Source organism: Macaca thibetana, chromosome 1, assembly GCF_024542745.1.
Source record: "Macaca thibetana thibetana isolate TM-01 chromosome 1, ASM2454274v1, whole genome shotgun sequence".
NCBI lineage: Eukaryota > Metazoa > Chordata > Mammalia > Primates > Cercopithecidae > Macaca > Macaca thibetana.
Window position 1 is genome coordinate 44,850,453 of NC_065578.1, and position 15,526 is coordinate 44,865,978.

The 15,526-nt window shown below is 41.5% G+C and overlaps 1 protein-coding gene across 3 annotated transcripts in view; it reads right to left on the minus strand.

The window, feature by feature from the left end:
- The window catches only part of GPBP1L1 (GC-rich promoter binding protein 1 like 1), a 59,034-nt gene that overhangs the window by 6,268 nt on the left and 37,240 nt on the right, over positions 1–15,526 (minus strand). For all 3 annotated transcript variants that reach the window (XM_050799288.1, XM_050799281.1, XM_050799271.1), the window contains exons 6-9: positions 6,036–6,108; positions 4,636–4,829; positions 667–807; positions 64–222 (exon numbers count right to left, since the gene is read on the minus strand). In XM_050799288.1, coding sequence (XP_050655245.1) covers positions 64–222; positions 667–807; positions 4,636–4,829; positions 6,036–6,108 — 567 coding nt within the window. The remainder of the gene's footprint in view (positions 1–63; positions 223–666; positions 808–4,635; positions 4,830–6,035; positions 6,109–15,526) is intronic.

Sequence of the window (15,526 nt, forward strand, 5' to 3'; positions counted from 1 at the left end):
AGAACTCACATAGGTATCAAAGGACAATTCCTAGGCTACCCCAGAAAAAGCCGATGCTCTTACATCTTCCAGCTTGTCACAGTCTCTGTTCTCTGAGAAGTCTCCATTCCGGTCATCCTTCAGAGTTTTCAGGAACTCACTCTTCCTGTCGGTGGTTCGGCGGGTCAACTTGGTCAGACGAGAGGAGCTGATCTCAATTGGAGGGGTGGTGCTGGAGGGACTCTGGGCAAATACCACAAATAGGTTTCTCCCGACAGCAAAGAGCAAGAACTGGGGTTCTCTTCTACTTAGCACTAACTTCAAGAATCTGGTAGCCTATTTATCACTCTGTCTTAAACCAAACAATTCTTTTATTTAAGCAGACTTCAGTTTTGCAGGATTTATACAGTTAAGAGTAGCTGGCTTACATGGCACCTCTTTGATCTTTCTACAGACACCAGCAGAATGCCAGTCTAACATAGGATGCCCCTGGTCCACCACAGGGCACCCCATTTAGCCACTGCCACTGCCCACTTTTGGATGCTAACAGAAAACATCAATAAAGAAAGTATTCTCAGCTAAATATAGCTACAAAACAAAGTATCACAGCTATACATATTACACTGTTATCTAAGTGAACAGGAAACGGCAATTTCAGAAAAAGACTCCTGCTTTATCCTCACTCACCTCTTTGGGAGAACTCAGAGCTGCACCACTAGCTAGTACCACTGGTTTGGTAACAGAGATTGGACTGGTAAAAGCAGACTCCCGGCTAGAGGAAAGGGATCCTGACTTGTGCTCCATCCTGTTAGCTTTCCATGCATTAGGCTACACAGGATGAAAGAACAAATCAGTCAGAACAAGCACACAAACAGAATCTCAGCTTATAAAATCATAAAGCAAAGAGTGAAATGTTACATGAGAACAAGTTTCCAGGGCTTAACTGTCTTAACATGTTTGGGAAGTGTGCAACCTCTTTTGGAGGTGAGGCACTTCAAGGAAAATGGTAGATGGGATACAGAAGAACCATGGAATTTTAATAGTGGCTTCCCAAAAAGAGGGCTCTAGTTCAATGAGTTTGGGAGGTGCTAGGGTGAAAAAAGTTCAACAAGCTTTTTACTGGCAATTTCTCAAAGCACTTAACTGCACATAAGAATGTGAGAAGCAGTGGGCCAGGCACAGTGGCTCATGCCTGTAATCCTAGCACTTTGGGAGGTGGAGGAGGGTGGACCACAGGGTCAAGAGATCAAGACCATCCTACCTCACACGGTGAAACCCTGTCTCTACTAAAAATACAAAAAATTAGCTGGGTGTGGTGGCGGGTGCCTGTAGTCCCAGCTACTTGGGAGGCTGAAGCAGGAGAATGGTGTGAACCCAGGAGGCGGAGCTTGCAGTGAGCCAAGATCGTGCCACTTTACTCCAGCCTGGGCAACAGAGCAAGACTCGGTTAAAAAAAAAAAAAAAATTTGAGAGGCAGTTACGTAGCCTTTTCCAAATGTATTGAATCCCAAAACTTTTTTTAGTAGTGTTTGTTAACTTTGGATGTAATCCTGATAGCCCACAAAGTGTCACAAAACTGCAGCTTTCCAGGAACTCTGATGGCAATAGGCTAGTTCCAGGCCAGGGTGGCTATTGTAAATGGTTGAACAATCCTGATTTATTTGGTCTGGAGGCCCAGATCCCCAGATCACCGCGCCCGGCCCAGACATCTTAAAGTAACACTCAAGAAAGTCTTTATAAACTCTCAAGAAATGGGACAGGCCGGGCGCGGTGGCTCAAGCCTGTAATCCCAGCACTTTGGGAGGCCGAGGCAGGTGGATCACGAGGTCAGGAGATCGAGACCATCCCTAACATGGTGAAACCCCGTCTCTACTAAAAATACAAAAAACTAGCCAGGCGAGGTGGCGGGTGCCTGTAGTCCCAGCTACTCAGAGGCTGAGGCAGGAGAATGGCGTGAACCCAGGAGGCGGAGCTTGCAGTGAGCCGAGATCACGCCACTGCACTCCAGCCTGGATGACAGAGCGAGACTCCGTCTCAAAAAAAAAAAAAAAAAAAAAAAAAAAAAAAAGAAATGGGACAAACATAAGGTGTGCTGGCAGGTTGGTAACAATAGCTACCATTTACTGGCACTTATTATATGCCAGTTTTAGTTATTTCATTAAATTTTCTCATTTACTCCTCACAAAAAAACATTGGGTATTACAATGTCTATTTTATAGAAGAAGAAACTGAGACTGGGAAGTGAAGAAACTTGCGCAAGGTGGTAAGATGAAGAAGGTGCAAGGTGGAATCTATCTATTCCATAGCCTGGCAGTTAACTTCCGTGCTCGGCTGTTTCCTTCTTTGTAATAGTTGCTCTCTTCACTTGAATTCACATTCTTTCCCTTCTACATCAGAGGAAAATAAACCCTACATATCCTAAACCCTTTTCAAAGATAACTGTACTTGTCAATTAGTTTTATTCCCACATATTTCTTCTTGGCCAATGATCTTTAATCATCTCTTCTCTTCCAAGTACAGTTCAAGTTGCTTCCAGTGGCTTCTTCCGACAGACTTCCTCATCCATTCACTTATCATTTTCACCACCTATATTCTACCTAGTTCCTTTTACTGTCAAGGTTAAAAGCTGCCACTACCTTCACATATTTCCAAAAGCCCTTCTTTATTCCCTAAAAACATCAACTCAAAAGTCTCCTAAAATAATCACTAAGGCTTTTTTTCAGTTATTTTCCTCAACTTGTTACCCCTGTTGCTATTACAAACTCACCCACTTGTATTTCTGTGATAGTTTACCATTTTTTTCTGAACTAGTTTCTCAGTACTATCCCATTCTTTATTCCTCTTCTTCTATCATCTTCTATCGTCTTCTCTTGTATATCTAATCTACCTTGAAAACTCCAATCATTATCACTAGAATAATAATTCCCAGTGAATTTATTCAAAGGCAGGGCACAGTGGCTCACGCCTGTAATCCTAGCACTTTGTGAGGTCAAGGCGGGAGGATGGCTTGAGCCCAGAAGTTCAAGACCAGCCTGGGCAATATAGTGAGACCCCAATCACTATTATAGATAGATAGATTAGATAGACAGATAGATAGACAGATAGATAGATAGATAGATAGATAGATAGATAGATAGATAGATAGATAGAAAGAAAGAAAATTATTCAGAGAGGATGGCATACACCAGAATAATTTCTTCCCAGGTAAGAGAAAAAAGAGGCAGTAAGATGCAAAAGATGGATTAGAGTTTTGCTATGAGAAACTTCACAGGCCTCTGCTTAGTCTACACACTGACTATAGGACTAGCAAACTATGACCCATGGGCCAAATCTTGCTCGAGGCATTTCTGTATGATTCATGAGCTCATATTTATTTTTACATTTTTAAAGAGTTGGAAAAAAAAGAAAAAAAGCAACGTGTAACAAAAATCATGTATATCAAGCAAAGCCTAAAATATTTATCTGGCCTTTCATAGAAAAAAATTACCAATCCCTGTCATAAATGGTTTGGAGCCACTGAAGGGATTCAGGAAGGAATGTGATATATTCAATTGTTTTGGGATGATCATTCTGGCAGTTCTGCAGGACATACATAGAGACATGAGAAAATAGAAAGGTATACTACAATAGTAAATGTGAGAACACAAAGTCCTGAACAAGGAAGGACAGCATAGAGAGAATAACAGGGACTTTGTAATTCCTTGTCTGAGGAGAATGACTAAGGAGGAAAAGAGAAGAGGAGTAGCCAAGGTAGTCAAGCTGAGTGATCAGACGGATGTTGTTGCTATTACAGAAAACCAGAGGGGCCAGGTGTGGTGGCTCACACCTATAATCTCAACGCTCTGGGAGGCTGAGGCAGGAGAATTGCTTGAGGCCAGGAGTTAGAGACCAGCCTGGGCAACAAAATGAGATTCTGTCTCTACAAAAAAAAAAAAAAAAAAAAAATTGCTGGGCATGGCCAGGCACGGTGGCTCACGCCTGTAATCCCAGTACTTTGGGAGGCTGAGGCGGGCAGATCACGAAGTCAGGAGATGAAGACCATCCTGGCTAACACAGTGAAACCCCGTCTCTACTAAAAATACAAAAAAAATGAGCCAGGTGTGGTGGCAGGTGCCTGTAGTCCCAGCTACTCAGGAGGCTGAGGCAGGAGAATGGCGTGAACCCGGGAGGCGGAGCTTGCAGTGAGCCGAGATCGCGCCACTGCACTCCAGCCTGGGCGACAGAGCGAGACTCCATCTCAGAAAACAAAACAAAACAAAAAACAAATTAAAAAGCCAGGCATTATGGTGTGCCCCTGTAGTTCCAGCTACCTGGGAGGCTGAGGTCACACTGAGCCATGATTGTGCCACTGCACTCCAGCCTGGGTGTCAGAGTGAGACCCTGTCTCAAAAAAAAAAATAAAAAAGGAAAAAAAGAAAGCTGCAAATCAGGAGAAAGATTACGAGGTGATGAAGCTAATGAGTATGAGAGGTCTACTAAAAATCCAGCTGGCAGGAGTAGAGTCTGGATACAGAGTACAATACTATACATATAATAGGTACTAAATGGATATCTGGTGACTGACTTGGCAAGAAAAAACAAATTTATTAATTTTTTTCTAATTTATTCCCAAACCTCTCTTGTACAAGGTTCTTACACCTTGATTCTAAATCATACCTTAGAAGGAGGTGGTACAGGCTTAGGAACCAGGTTCTTATAGACACTTGGAACCATGGATGACAGTTTGTTCCCATTTGCATGGTGAGATCCTGGTGAGGTGAATGCAGCAGAGAAGGCAGCAGCAGGATCCTCTTTGGAAACTTTTTTGATAACTAGCATCTTGGAGGGTTGCTTGGCACTAGGTGGGTTTTCTGTGAAGTACAATAGTGGAGAGACAAAAGAATATAAAACCTGTTGTGTAACATGAAGCACAGTTTATACAAAGGCCTTAGTCAACAAAACAATTGACAGTTGAGACAGAGGCATTAAACATTCCCTAGTATGCACTTAATACTCTCAAAAGTGAGATTACTCAGGAACTGTACAAAAAAATGCAGCATACGAGGAACTTGATACTAAATTTATAAATCAGCCAGGAAGTCCAAAGATGTTAGCAGTCCTTCAGGGGCACAATATGTCTGATGTACAGTGTGATCAGTCAAGCATGAACAAAACAAGAATAAATCCAAGGGCCAGGCACTGTGGCTCACGCCTGTAATCCCAACACTTGGAGGTGGTGAGGTGGGCAGATCACTTGAGTCCAGGAGTTTGAGACCAGCCTGGGTTGGCAAACCCTGTGGCAAAACGCCATCTTTACAAAAAATACAAACATTAGCCAGGCATGATGGCGTGCGCCTGTTAATTCCAGCTACTTAGGAGGCTGAGGCAGGAGAATCGCTTGAATCTGGGAGGCAGAGGTTGCAGTGAGCTGAGATTGTGCCACTGCACTCCAGCCTGGCGACTGAGTGAGACTCCATCTCAAAAATAAAAAAAATAAAAAGTGAATTAGCAATGTTAATTAAAAGTTACTTTTTATGAACGTTTTCTACTTAAAATCTGCTTCCTTGTTGGTCACGGTGGCTCATGCCTATAATCCTAGCACTTTGGGAGGCCAAGGTGGGTGGATCACTTGAGGCCAGGAATTCGAGACAAGCCTGACCAACATGGTAAAACCCTGTCTGGACTAAAAATACAAAAATTAGCCAGGCGTGGTGTAGTCCCAGCTATGGAGGTGGAGGCTGCAGTGAGCTGAGATCATGCCACTACACTACAGCCCGGGCAACAGAATGAGACTGTCTCAAACGAACAAAGAAACAAACACCACCACCAAAACAACTGCTTCCAAATTCAGGGTTCTATAAGCTCTCAGCTGTATTGTGACTCCACTACCATGGTAACATTTCAATTGTGTTTGGGGGTTGGGAGGCAGAGTAACCTGCTACAGTAGAATGCTAGTTACCATGGGAAAATGCATGAGATGAGAAACAAGAGATAAAAAGAGATAAGGAATCTCTGCTCCTCTCCCTGCTAAGAAAAAAATTTTAAGTTGTGCCTTTAAAATGGCAAAATCTACCTACCCCATACTCCAGAAGGTGTCCCAATAGGTCTGCATGGCTGATTCTGTTTGCCAGCTTCTGGATTCAAGGAGGGCTAGGAAAAAAGGGATATGAATGGTTGATACAGAAAGCTGATCATTTTGGTACTTTTCACAAAGTATGGAACCTATCAAATAACCTATCAAATAATTACGTATTAGCAGCACTTACTAATTTGACACTGTATTCAGAATTATAACAAACAGAAAATGTCAAAATGCAAAATCAATAGGTATTGTTAATCTTAATTTCTCCTGAGTTTCATTTCCTTTGATATAAGGCATTTCATTTATTTTAAATAAACAGACTAAATGTGCAAATTCCCACTTTCCTGTAGGATATGTATGCCAAATAAGGAGGCACTGAAAGTTAGATGAACAAGAATGTGGATCATTTTCCTCAGATTAAAGGAGGACAATCTGGTCAGTGAAATGTATAGTATTCACTGCATTTCTAAGACGGGTGTAGGGTAGGGGCAGACTATATGCCAAGGACTGTGCTAGAAATACAATAAAGAGTCCCTGTCTTCACACAGGTCACAGTTTCGCTATAAAAACTTGTAGACAAGTTAAGTACAATAAAAGGTTACAAGGATGATGAAAAAAATTCATATCAGGGAAGAAGGAGTAATCACGAAGAAACGTCAATTCTACTTGAAAGATAAGTGCTATCAGAAAAGGTTTTACTACAGGTGATTTAAGAATCCTTAAAGATAAAAAAAAAAAAAAAAAAAAAAAAAAAAGAATCCTTAAAGATAAATTCCAAAGCTGGAAAATGGGTAATTCCAAGAACAGAAAGCATTAAAAAGAATATTCAGGTTTGCAAATAGTTCAGCACGAGTAGTGCTAGGGAAGGAGGGGACCCTTCTGTGGGGAAAGAGATATCTGGCAAAGTAGGCCACGAGCCAGTTTGTGGAGGATTTCTTAGGGGAGATTAAGTTTTATTCTACAGGTAATGAGGATCCATCCATCTTTCATGCAGAGTTAACAGGATCTAATTATCAATTTACAACCGTCACTCTAGTAGCAGCCTGAAGGATGGATCTGAGGGGTTTAAATATCAACTAAAAGACCATTAGGAGATCAATTCCATAGTCTGGGAGGGTAATAAAGGCAAGAGAAGTAGAGAACAAGATAAGGAAAAGGGCAGGGAAGAGTTAAGAGCAACAGACTAGACTCAATAACTAATTGTATGACACTGCTGTCCTAACCCAAACTTTACAATCTGGTAACGGGGTAGGAAAATGGCTTTTTTTTTTTTTTTTTTTGAGACAGAGTCTCACTCTGTTGCCCAGGCTGGAGTGCGGTGGCATGATCTTGGCTCACTGGAACCTCCATTTCCCAGGTTCAAGCAATTCTCCTGCCTCAGCTTCCTGAGTAACTGGGATTACAGGTGCGCACCACCACACCCAACTAATTTTTGTATTTTTAGTAGAGACAGGGTTTCACCATGTTGGCCAGGCTGGTCTCGAACTGACCTCAAGTGATCCACTCGCCTCGGCCTCCCAAAGTGCTGGGGTTACAGGCGTGAGCCACCATGCCCAGCCGGAAAATGGCTTTTCAGCACAATTGCCTGTGAACATTATACAAACAACAAAAGGACACCCAGACTCCACTACAGAGCTTCAGAATCAGAATCTCTAGGGGCAGGGCCTCTAGCAGGTAGGTATTTTCCAACCAATCAAGGTAAGAACCACTACAATAGGAGAACAAGCACAAATGCAAATGAAACTACCAACTCTCTCTATAAGTGGACAAATCAGTGACAGATTTTGAAGGACAGGTTAATACATTCCTCTAGATGGAGTAGTAGAGGCAGAAGCAGTACCCAGTCATAAAAGCTGTGGTTGTTTCCTTGTCTCATTTTAACAGGCACGTGTTCTTGGTCATATTGCATCCAGGGTTCTCAGAGACAATGCTCCTATTTATACAGTATCTTTGATCTCTTTCCACTGTTTTAAAAATGTACAGTTTTAAAACTTTTAAAAATAGTAAAATATAAACAGAAAAAAATATAAAACAAACGAATAAGTTAATGAGTAAAAGTTCTTTTAAACACTACATGGTTTAAGCAACATAACATTACCTGCCAAACCAGAAAGACATTACAAATCTCATTAGAAAAAAAAACAAAAAATACTCTTATGGTGATCACACAATTTTTTTTTTTTTTTTTTTACTATCCAACTGTGTCTCCCTTGACACTATAGTTTTGTCTCCAAAAAACAATCTCAACTTTTAATCTACTAGGTTTTAGAAAATCTTACGCCTCGGCATTTTCTATAAATTGGTAGTTGTTTCTAGAGGTTACAGAATCCTTAGTGGTTTTGTATTCTTCCATTAAGAGACACACACATAACACGTGGTTGTGCTTCTTTTGGTTATGTTGGCAGACACTGACGCTCATAGCCTAAAACTGTCAACTCAATACAAGATGCAAAAACAATGATCTAATATTACAATTCTTTATAAAGTAGTATACTTCCATAAATAGGAACTTTCCCTCATCTATTTGGCAATTCAACGGTACAGTTCATATAGAAAAATATGATACATGCTTGATCCTAAGGTGAGGCAGGCATTACTGTGAATTCACAGATTTAAATCCAATTTGATGTGATTCAACCCTCGCCATTATTATCATTAACTGATGCATAAAACTATCCCATGTTTGGCCTGTGGAACCCTCTTCAATTTGGCTTTTAAATCCTTTTGTTACAACCCTAGTAGTTCTTTAATTACTTCTTTGCTATCTAGTTTGAAAAAATATTCCAGACTCTTCTTTTAAGTATGCTGTCTGGATAAACTATTTCAAGATCACAATCTGAGCAGTAGAGTCACTCATTGCTATGGGGTTGTTCATTGGTCCCATGTCTTTTCAGTGGACAGAACTGCCTAGAAGAATGTATTTTTCACTCCAAAGCTAAAATACCTCATAACTTATTACTGATATTCCCAATTCAAACTGAGTACCCTTGTGGATTTTACGGAACATCTATTTTATGTTTTTATTTTCTTCTACACAGAATCCCGATTTTCAGGCATACAAAGGATAGAATATCATATTTAATTGCTTTATCTCATATGACGCACAAGTTTCAGAATAGCAATGTCAGTATTTCACCAGTTACCAAAATGTTTTTTTTTGGACATGTTCTCCCTATCTTTCCACTTTAAAAAAGTTATACTATATCCAGATTGTCAGATCATATAACTATCACATGTGAACTCTCTTTTAACCCTCATTTCATCTTAGCTCTACAATTAACCATACATTTAATACATACCACCATTCTTTTTGTTATCATCTTTCTGGTTTGTCAGAAGCTTGTTCTTTTTTTGTTTGTTTTTGAGACGGAGTCTCACTCTGTCCTCCAGGCTGGAGTGCAGTGGCCCAATCTCAGCTCACTGCAAGCTCCGCCTCCTGGGTTCACGCCATTCTCCTGCTTCAGCCTCTTGAGTAGCTGGGACTACAGGTGCCCGCCACCGCAGCCAGCTAATTTTTTGCATTTTTAGTAGAGACGGGGTTTCACCGCGGTCTCGATCTCCTGACCTTGTGATCCGCCCGCCTCGGCCTCCCAAAGGGCTGGGATTACAGGCGTGAGCCACCACGCCTGGCAGAAGCTTGTTTTTTAATAGTTCTCAGGAAAAGTCTTGGGAACAATATTCCAAAATTTTTTTTTTTTTGAGGCATTTTATTTGTAAATATGTAATGCATCCCTAGAAACAAAATCCAAGGATTTTTCCCTCCTGTGTGTTTTCATCTTGCTTCTTCACGGTCCGTGACACCAGTTAAGGTTGTCAATATGATGAAGTCAAACTGGTGGGATAGAAGCAGATTGTTCTGCCGTTTTTCTAGATCTTTGAGTTGCACATCAAAGCTGGGGCTCTACACTTGTTTAGCCTGCCTGTGAGGTTCACAATTTTCCCAGCTCTGTAATCATCAATGATTTCAAATTTGCCAATGTAACAATGCTTCATCATCACAGCTAGAAGTTGGACAATGACTTTGGAGCATGGCCTAATAAGAACCCGTTGTTTGCTGCTCTTTTTGGCACTGGTGATACTCTTGAGAGCATGAGGTAGGATGTTCACACGCACCACTGTGACAGCGCGAAACAATGGCGGAAAGAGCAATATTCCAAGAACTTACACACTGATGTTTGTCTGTGGTCTTTATAACTGAACATTAGATTGACAAAGCACAAAATCTCTGGCTCACATTTTATCATAATTGTTACTCCATTTACTTGTTATAAAGCTTTGCTGTCACAGTCTATCTGGTTTTCTTTAACAACTCAGTCTTTATGCCTGAATGGCTAAAGGATATCTTTTTTTGTTCTAGTAGTCTGTAAGAGTATATTTTAGTCGTCCTGACTGTCCTTTCAATTTGTAGATTCAAATCTAAATGTATTTCAGAAAAATGTTCTTGAATTATACTTTTCAGTATTTTTTTTTTTTTTTTTTGAGACGGAGTCTCGCTCTGTCACCTTGGCTGGAGTGCAGTGGTGCGATCTCAGCTCACTGCAAGCTCCACCTCCTGGGTTCACGCCATTCTCCTGCCTCAGCCTCCCGAGTAGCTGGGACTACAGACGCCCACCACCACGCCTGGCTAATCTTTAAATTTTTAGTAGAGACGGGGTTTCACCTTGTTAGCCAGGATGGTCTCGATCCCCTGACCTCGTGATCCACCCGCCTCGGCCTCCCAAAGTCCCGCCTGGCCACTTTTCAGTATTTAAGCTATTCCTTTATTTTGGTTTTCGTTCTGGGGGTTGAGGTGCGAAGATCCTATTATATATCTATATTAGATCTTTTCTGCCAAACTCATTTCTCATCTACGTATTTCTCCTTCATTTAAAAAATTTTCCTTTCCTGTCTTCTAATTCTTGAAAAAATTAGTATTATTCTCTTTATACTTTTTTTTTTTTTTTTTGAGACGGAGTCTGGCTCTGTTGCCCAGGCTGGAGTGCAGTGGCCGGATCTCAGCTCACTGCAAGCCCCGCCTCCCGGGTTCACGCCATTCTCCTGCCTCAGCCTCCCGAGTAGCTGGGAGTACAGGCGCCCGCCACCTCGCCTGGCTAATTTTTTTTGTATTTTAGTAGAGACGGGGTTTCACCGTGTTAGCCAGGATGGTCTCGATCTCCTGACCTCGTGATCTGCCTGTCTCGGCCTCCCAAAGTGCTGGGATTACAGGCTTGAGCCACTGCGCCCGGCCTATTCTTTCTTGTTTAGTCTTTATTTTTCTGAAATCTTTTATTATTTCTTTTCTAGAGTTCTAGCCCCTTATTTTTTTTCCAGATGATTTTTTTTTTAAAACCAACTTCTTAGGATCATTAATTTTTTTTTTTTTTTTTTTTTGGAGACAGAGTTTCACACTCTTGTTGCCCAGGCTGGAGTGCAATGGCGCAATCTTGGCTCACTGCAACCTCTGCCTCCCAGGTTTACTTTCTTTAATGTCCTGGTTATCCTTTCCCTACCGCTTTTATCTGAAACTTTCCTTTCCTTTGTCTCTGACTGACTTGTCTCTCTGCAGTTCAATCTGGATTATATTTCCAACAGTTTGCTCTCAGTGAGGGATTTTGTTCTGGAAGAGTATATTGGAAAGTTAGTATGAACAATGATAGAACCCTGTGCTGGTTACTGCTTCTTAGTTATAAAGTCATCCCTTCTGCCTGTTGTGCAAACATGTGCCTGGACACTTTAAAATTTTTCCTTTGACAGCTGACATGTTAACTTCTGACAGCAGAGAACAATGGAGAGATTCTTATTTCCTGTTCCTGTGTGCTTTTTCAGTGGACTCCCACAGTGCCCAGCTCCTCAAAGCCAGGTTCTGACGTACAAGTAAGCTCAGAGACCAGCAGCTTCGCTCAGCACCCCATCTGAGTAGTTTTGTAGCAGAGTGACACCTCTCATGAAAAGCCTTTCAGCACGATTCCCCAGTGAAGGACATTAGCAATTACCTTGCCATTCAGTGGGCTACAACTGAGCGCTTTCTAACCAGGTATGAATCTCAGCCCTGGGGTGGTGGTAGGGAAATGGGGGACTCATTCTTGGACACTCTATCTTAGCTTTAAGGGTAGTGGCTGCTCCCTGTATGTATGTATGCATGTGTTTTTCTTTTTTTTTGAGACAGGGTCTCACTGTCACCCAGGGTAGAGTGAAGTGGTGCCATGTGGGCTCACTGCAGCTATGACTTGCTAGACTCAAGCAATCCTTGACCTCAGCCCCCTGAGTAGCTAGGACTACCAGGTACGCACCACGTCCAGCCAATTTTTATATTTTTTGTAGAGACGAAGGTTTCACCATGTTGCCCAGGCTGGTCTCAAACTCCTGGACTCAAGCAATCGTTCTGCCTCGACCTCCCAAAGTGCTGCGATCACAGGCGTGAATCACTGAACTGTGCTTATGTGCTATTTCTATTTACTTTAAAGATCTTTTTACTTTGTACTAGTCAATCCTTCATTACTCCAATCTTGCTGTAGTTAATAATTCCTTATATTAACTTTCTCTATTCAAACTACTGTGTGGTTTGAACTCTTGACTGGTCCAGTCAGATCCTTCATACCTTATCCCAGAGCCCCCATATTTACCAGTTATCCCATTATAGAAAACCACTCCCGATTAACTGCTGCTCTTCTCAAATATGCCCTGCAAGCTTTCCAGAAAAACGGTTGGCTCTGCTGGCATTCTTTATGCTGTCAGGTGCTCTGTTGCTTCCCTTCAGCTCCCACTGCACAAATGCTAGTATTAACCAAGCCTCTTATACAGATTTTGGTGGTTTGTCCCTATCGGCTTTAGGGGTTTGTGGGGAAATCTCATTTTGCTTTGATGTAGATGGCATCGGTAGATTTTTGTTGGTTCCTCAACTCTACTTGCTTTATTTTTAACTTTATTTTAAAATAATTTCAGGGCCAGGCACAGTGAATGGCTCACGCCTGTAATTCCAGAATTTGGGAGGCTGAGGCAGGTGGATCACCTGAAGTCAGGAGTTCGAGACCAGCCTGACCAACATGGCAAAACCCTGCCTCTACCAAAAATACAAAAATTAGCTGGGCGTAGGGGTGCATGCCTGTAATCCCAGCTACTTGGGAGGCTGAGGCAGGAGAATGGCTTGAACCCAAGAGGCACAGATTGCAGTGAGCCGAGATCACACCATTGCATTCCAGCCCGAGACACAAGAGTGAAACTCCGTCTCAAAAAATAATAAATAAAATAATTTCAGACTTACAAAAGAGTGGCAAAAATAGTACCAAGAATTCCTGTACAATCTTCATCTAGACAGTCATACAGGTTTAAGTATCCCTTATGTTTGGGACTGTGTTTCAGATTTTGGATTTTGGAGTATCTGCGTATTATATTTGCATATGTGAGACACCCGGGGGACAGAAACCAAATCTAAACATGAAATTCATTTTGGTTTCATATACACATGGCCTAAAGGTAATTTTATACAATATTTTAAATAATTTTGTGCATGAAACAAAGTTTTCACTGTGATCTGTTGCATGAGATCAGGTATGGAATTTTCTACTTGTGGCATGACATCCACACTCAAAAAGTTGTAGACTGCAGATGCTCAACCTGTATTAATATTTCACATTTACTTCCCCATTCTCTCTATAGCTTTCTCCTGAACCATTTGGCAAGTTGAAGGACTTGATGCCACTTACCCTTAAATATGTATTTCCTTAAAAGGGTATCTTTTATATAATCAGAGTAATTATTAATACTTATGCATACTATTATCTAATCTACAACACTTATTCAGATTGTCCCACTGATGTTTTAGCAAAAGAAAAATTTTGCAAAATGGTTTTTGCCTCACCCAGTATTTATTTAATCTAGGTTTACATGTTGCTTTTAGTTGTCATATCTTTAGTTCTTTAATCTGGAGCTTTTTTTTTTCCCCATGGCCTTAACATTATTGAAGACTACAGGCCAGTTATTTTGCAATTCTTTTGTAGAATCCTCAATTTGGGCTTGTCTGATGTCTCCTATGATCAGATCCAGGCTATGCATTTCTGGAAGGAATGTTACAGAGGTGATGGTGCATATTTCTCAGTGCCATCATATCAGGAGGTTTAAATCTATTTGTTTCACTACTGGTAATTTTAATATTTTTTTTCTTTCTTTCTTTTTTTTTTTTTTTGAGACGGAGTCTCACTCTGTCGCCCAGGCTGGAGTGCAGTGGCCGGATCTCAGCTCACTGCAAGCTCCGCCTCCCGGATTCACGCCATTCTCCTGCCTCAGCCTCCCGAGTAGCTGGGACTACAGGCGCCCGCCACCTCGCCCGGCTAGTTTTTTTGTATTTTTTAGTAGAGACGGGGTTTCACCGGGTTAGCCAGGATGGTCTCAATCTCCTGACCTCGTGATCCGCCCGTCTCGGCCTCCCAAAGTGCTGGGATTACAGGCTTGAGCCACCGCGCCCGGCCTAATATTTTTTCTTAATACTAAAATTTTCATACAGTAAAATCTACACATATAAAATATACTAAATTATGTGAGTAATTTAAAAAAAATTTTTAAAATTGCTAATACCTGTCCAACTTCTACGAAGATTTTTTTTTTTTTTTTTTTTTTTTTTGAGACGGAGTCTCGCTGTGTCGCCCAGGCTGGAGTGCAGTGGCCGGATCTCAGCTCACTGCAAGCTCTGCCTCCTGGGTTTTTACGCCATTCTCCTGCCTCAGCCTCCCGAGTAGCCGGGACTACAGGCGCCCGCCACCTCGCCCAGCTAGTTTTTTGTATTTTTTAGTAGAGACGGGGTTTCACCATGTTAGCCTGGATGGTCTCGAACTCCTGACCTCATGATCCGCCCGTCTCGGCCTCCCAAAGTGCTGGGATTACAGGCTTGAGCCACCGCGCCCGGCCTTCTACGAAGATTAACACATCCATCAACCGGAAAGTTCCCTTCATACCCTTTCCCAGTTAATCCCCTCTGTGCACAAACAACCATAAAACCATTCTGATTTTCTTTCCCATCATAGATGATTTGGCTGTTCTGGAATTTCATATATAGTTTTCTACAGAGTCCTTAGGATTTTCATGTTACCTGCAAACACAAAGTTTTATTTCCTCTTTTTAAAATGTATACATTTCTTTTTCTTCCCTTATTGTACTTGTTAGGACCGCCAATAGAATGATAAATACAAGTGGTAAGAGTAAACATCCTAATATTGCTCCCAATATTAAAGGGAGCTCTGCTTTTACTGGAGAATTGGAGAAGATGAAAAAGCTGTAGCCAATACTGCTGGCATCCTCTCAGAGTCCCTTCTCTCCACCAATTTCTTACTCCTCAGGTTTCAAACACATTCAAGTCTCCTACTCCTAGAAAACTCTTCCCTCACATCTGGCTCTTTACTGTTCAAAGAGGAGCGTATCATTCATCATCAACTTACTCTCTAATCCTTCCAACCACACTTGTCACTTTTGTAAGGCCATCCCAAACTGTCAGAGTCAAAGCTCTCTCCCATACTT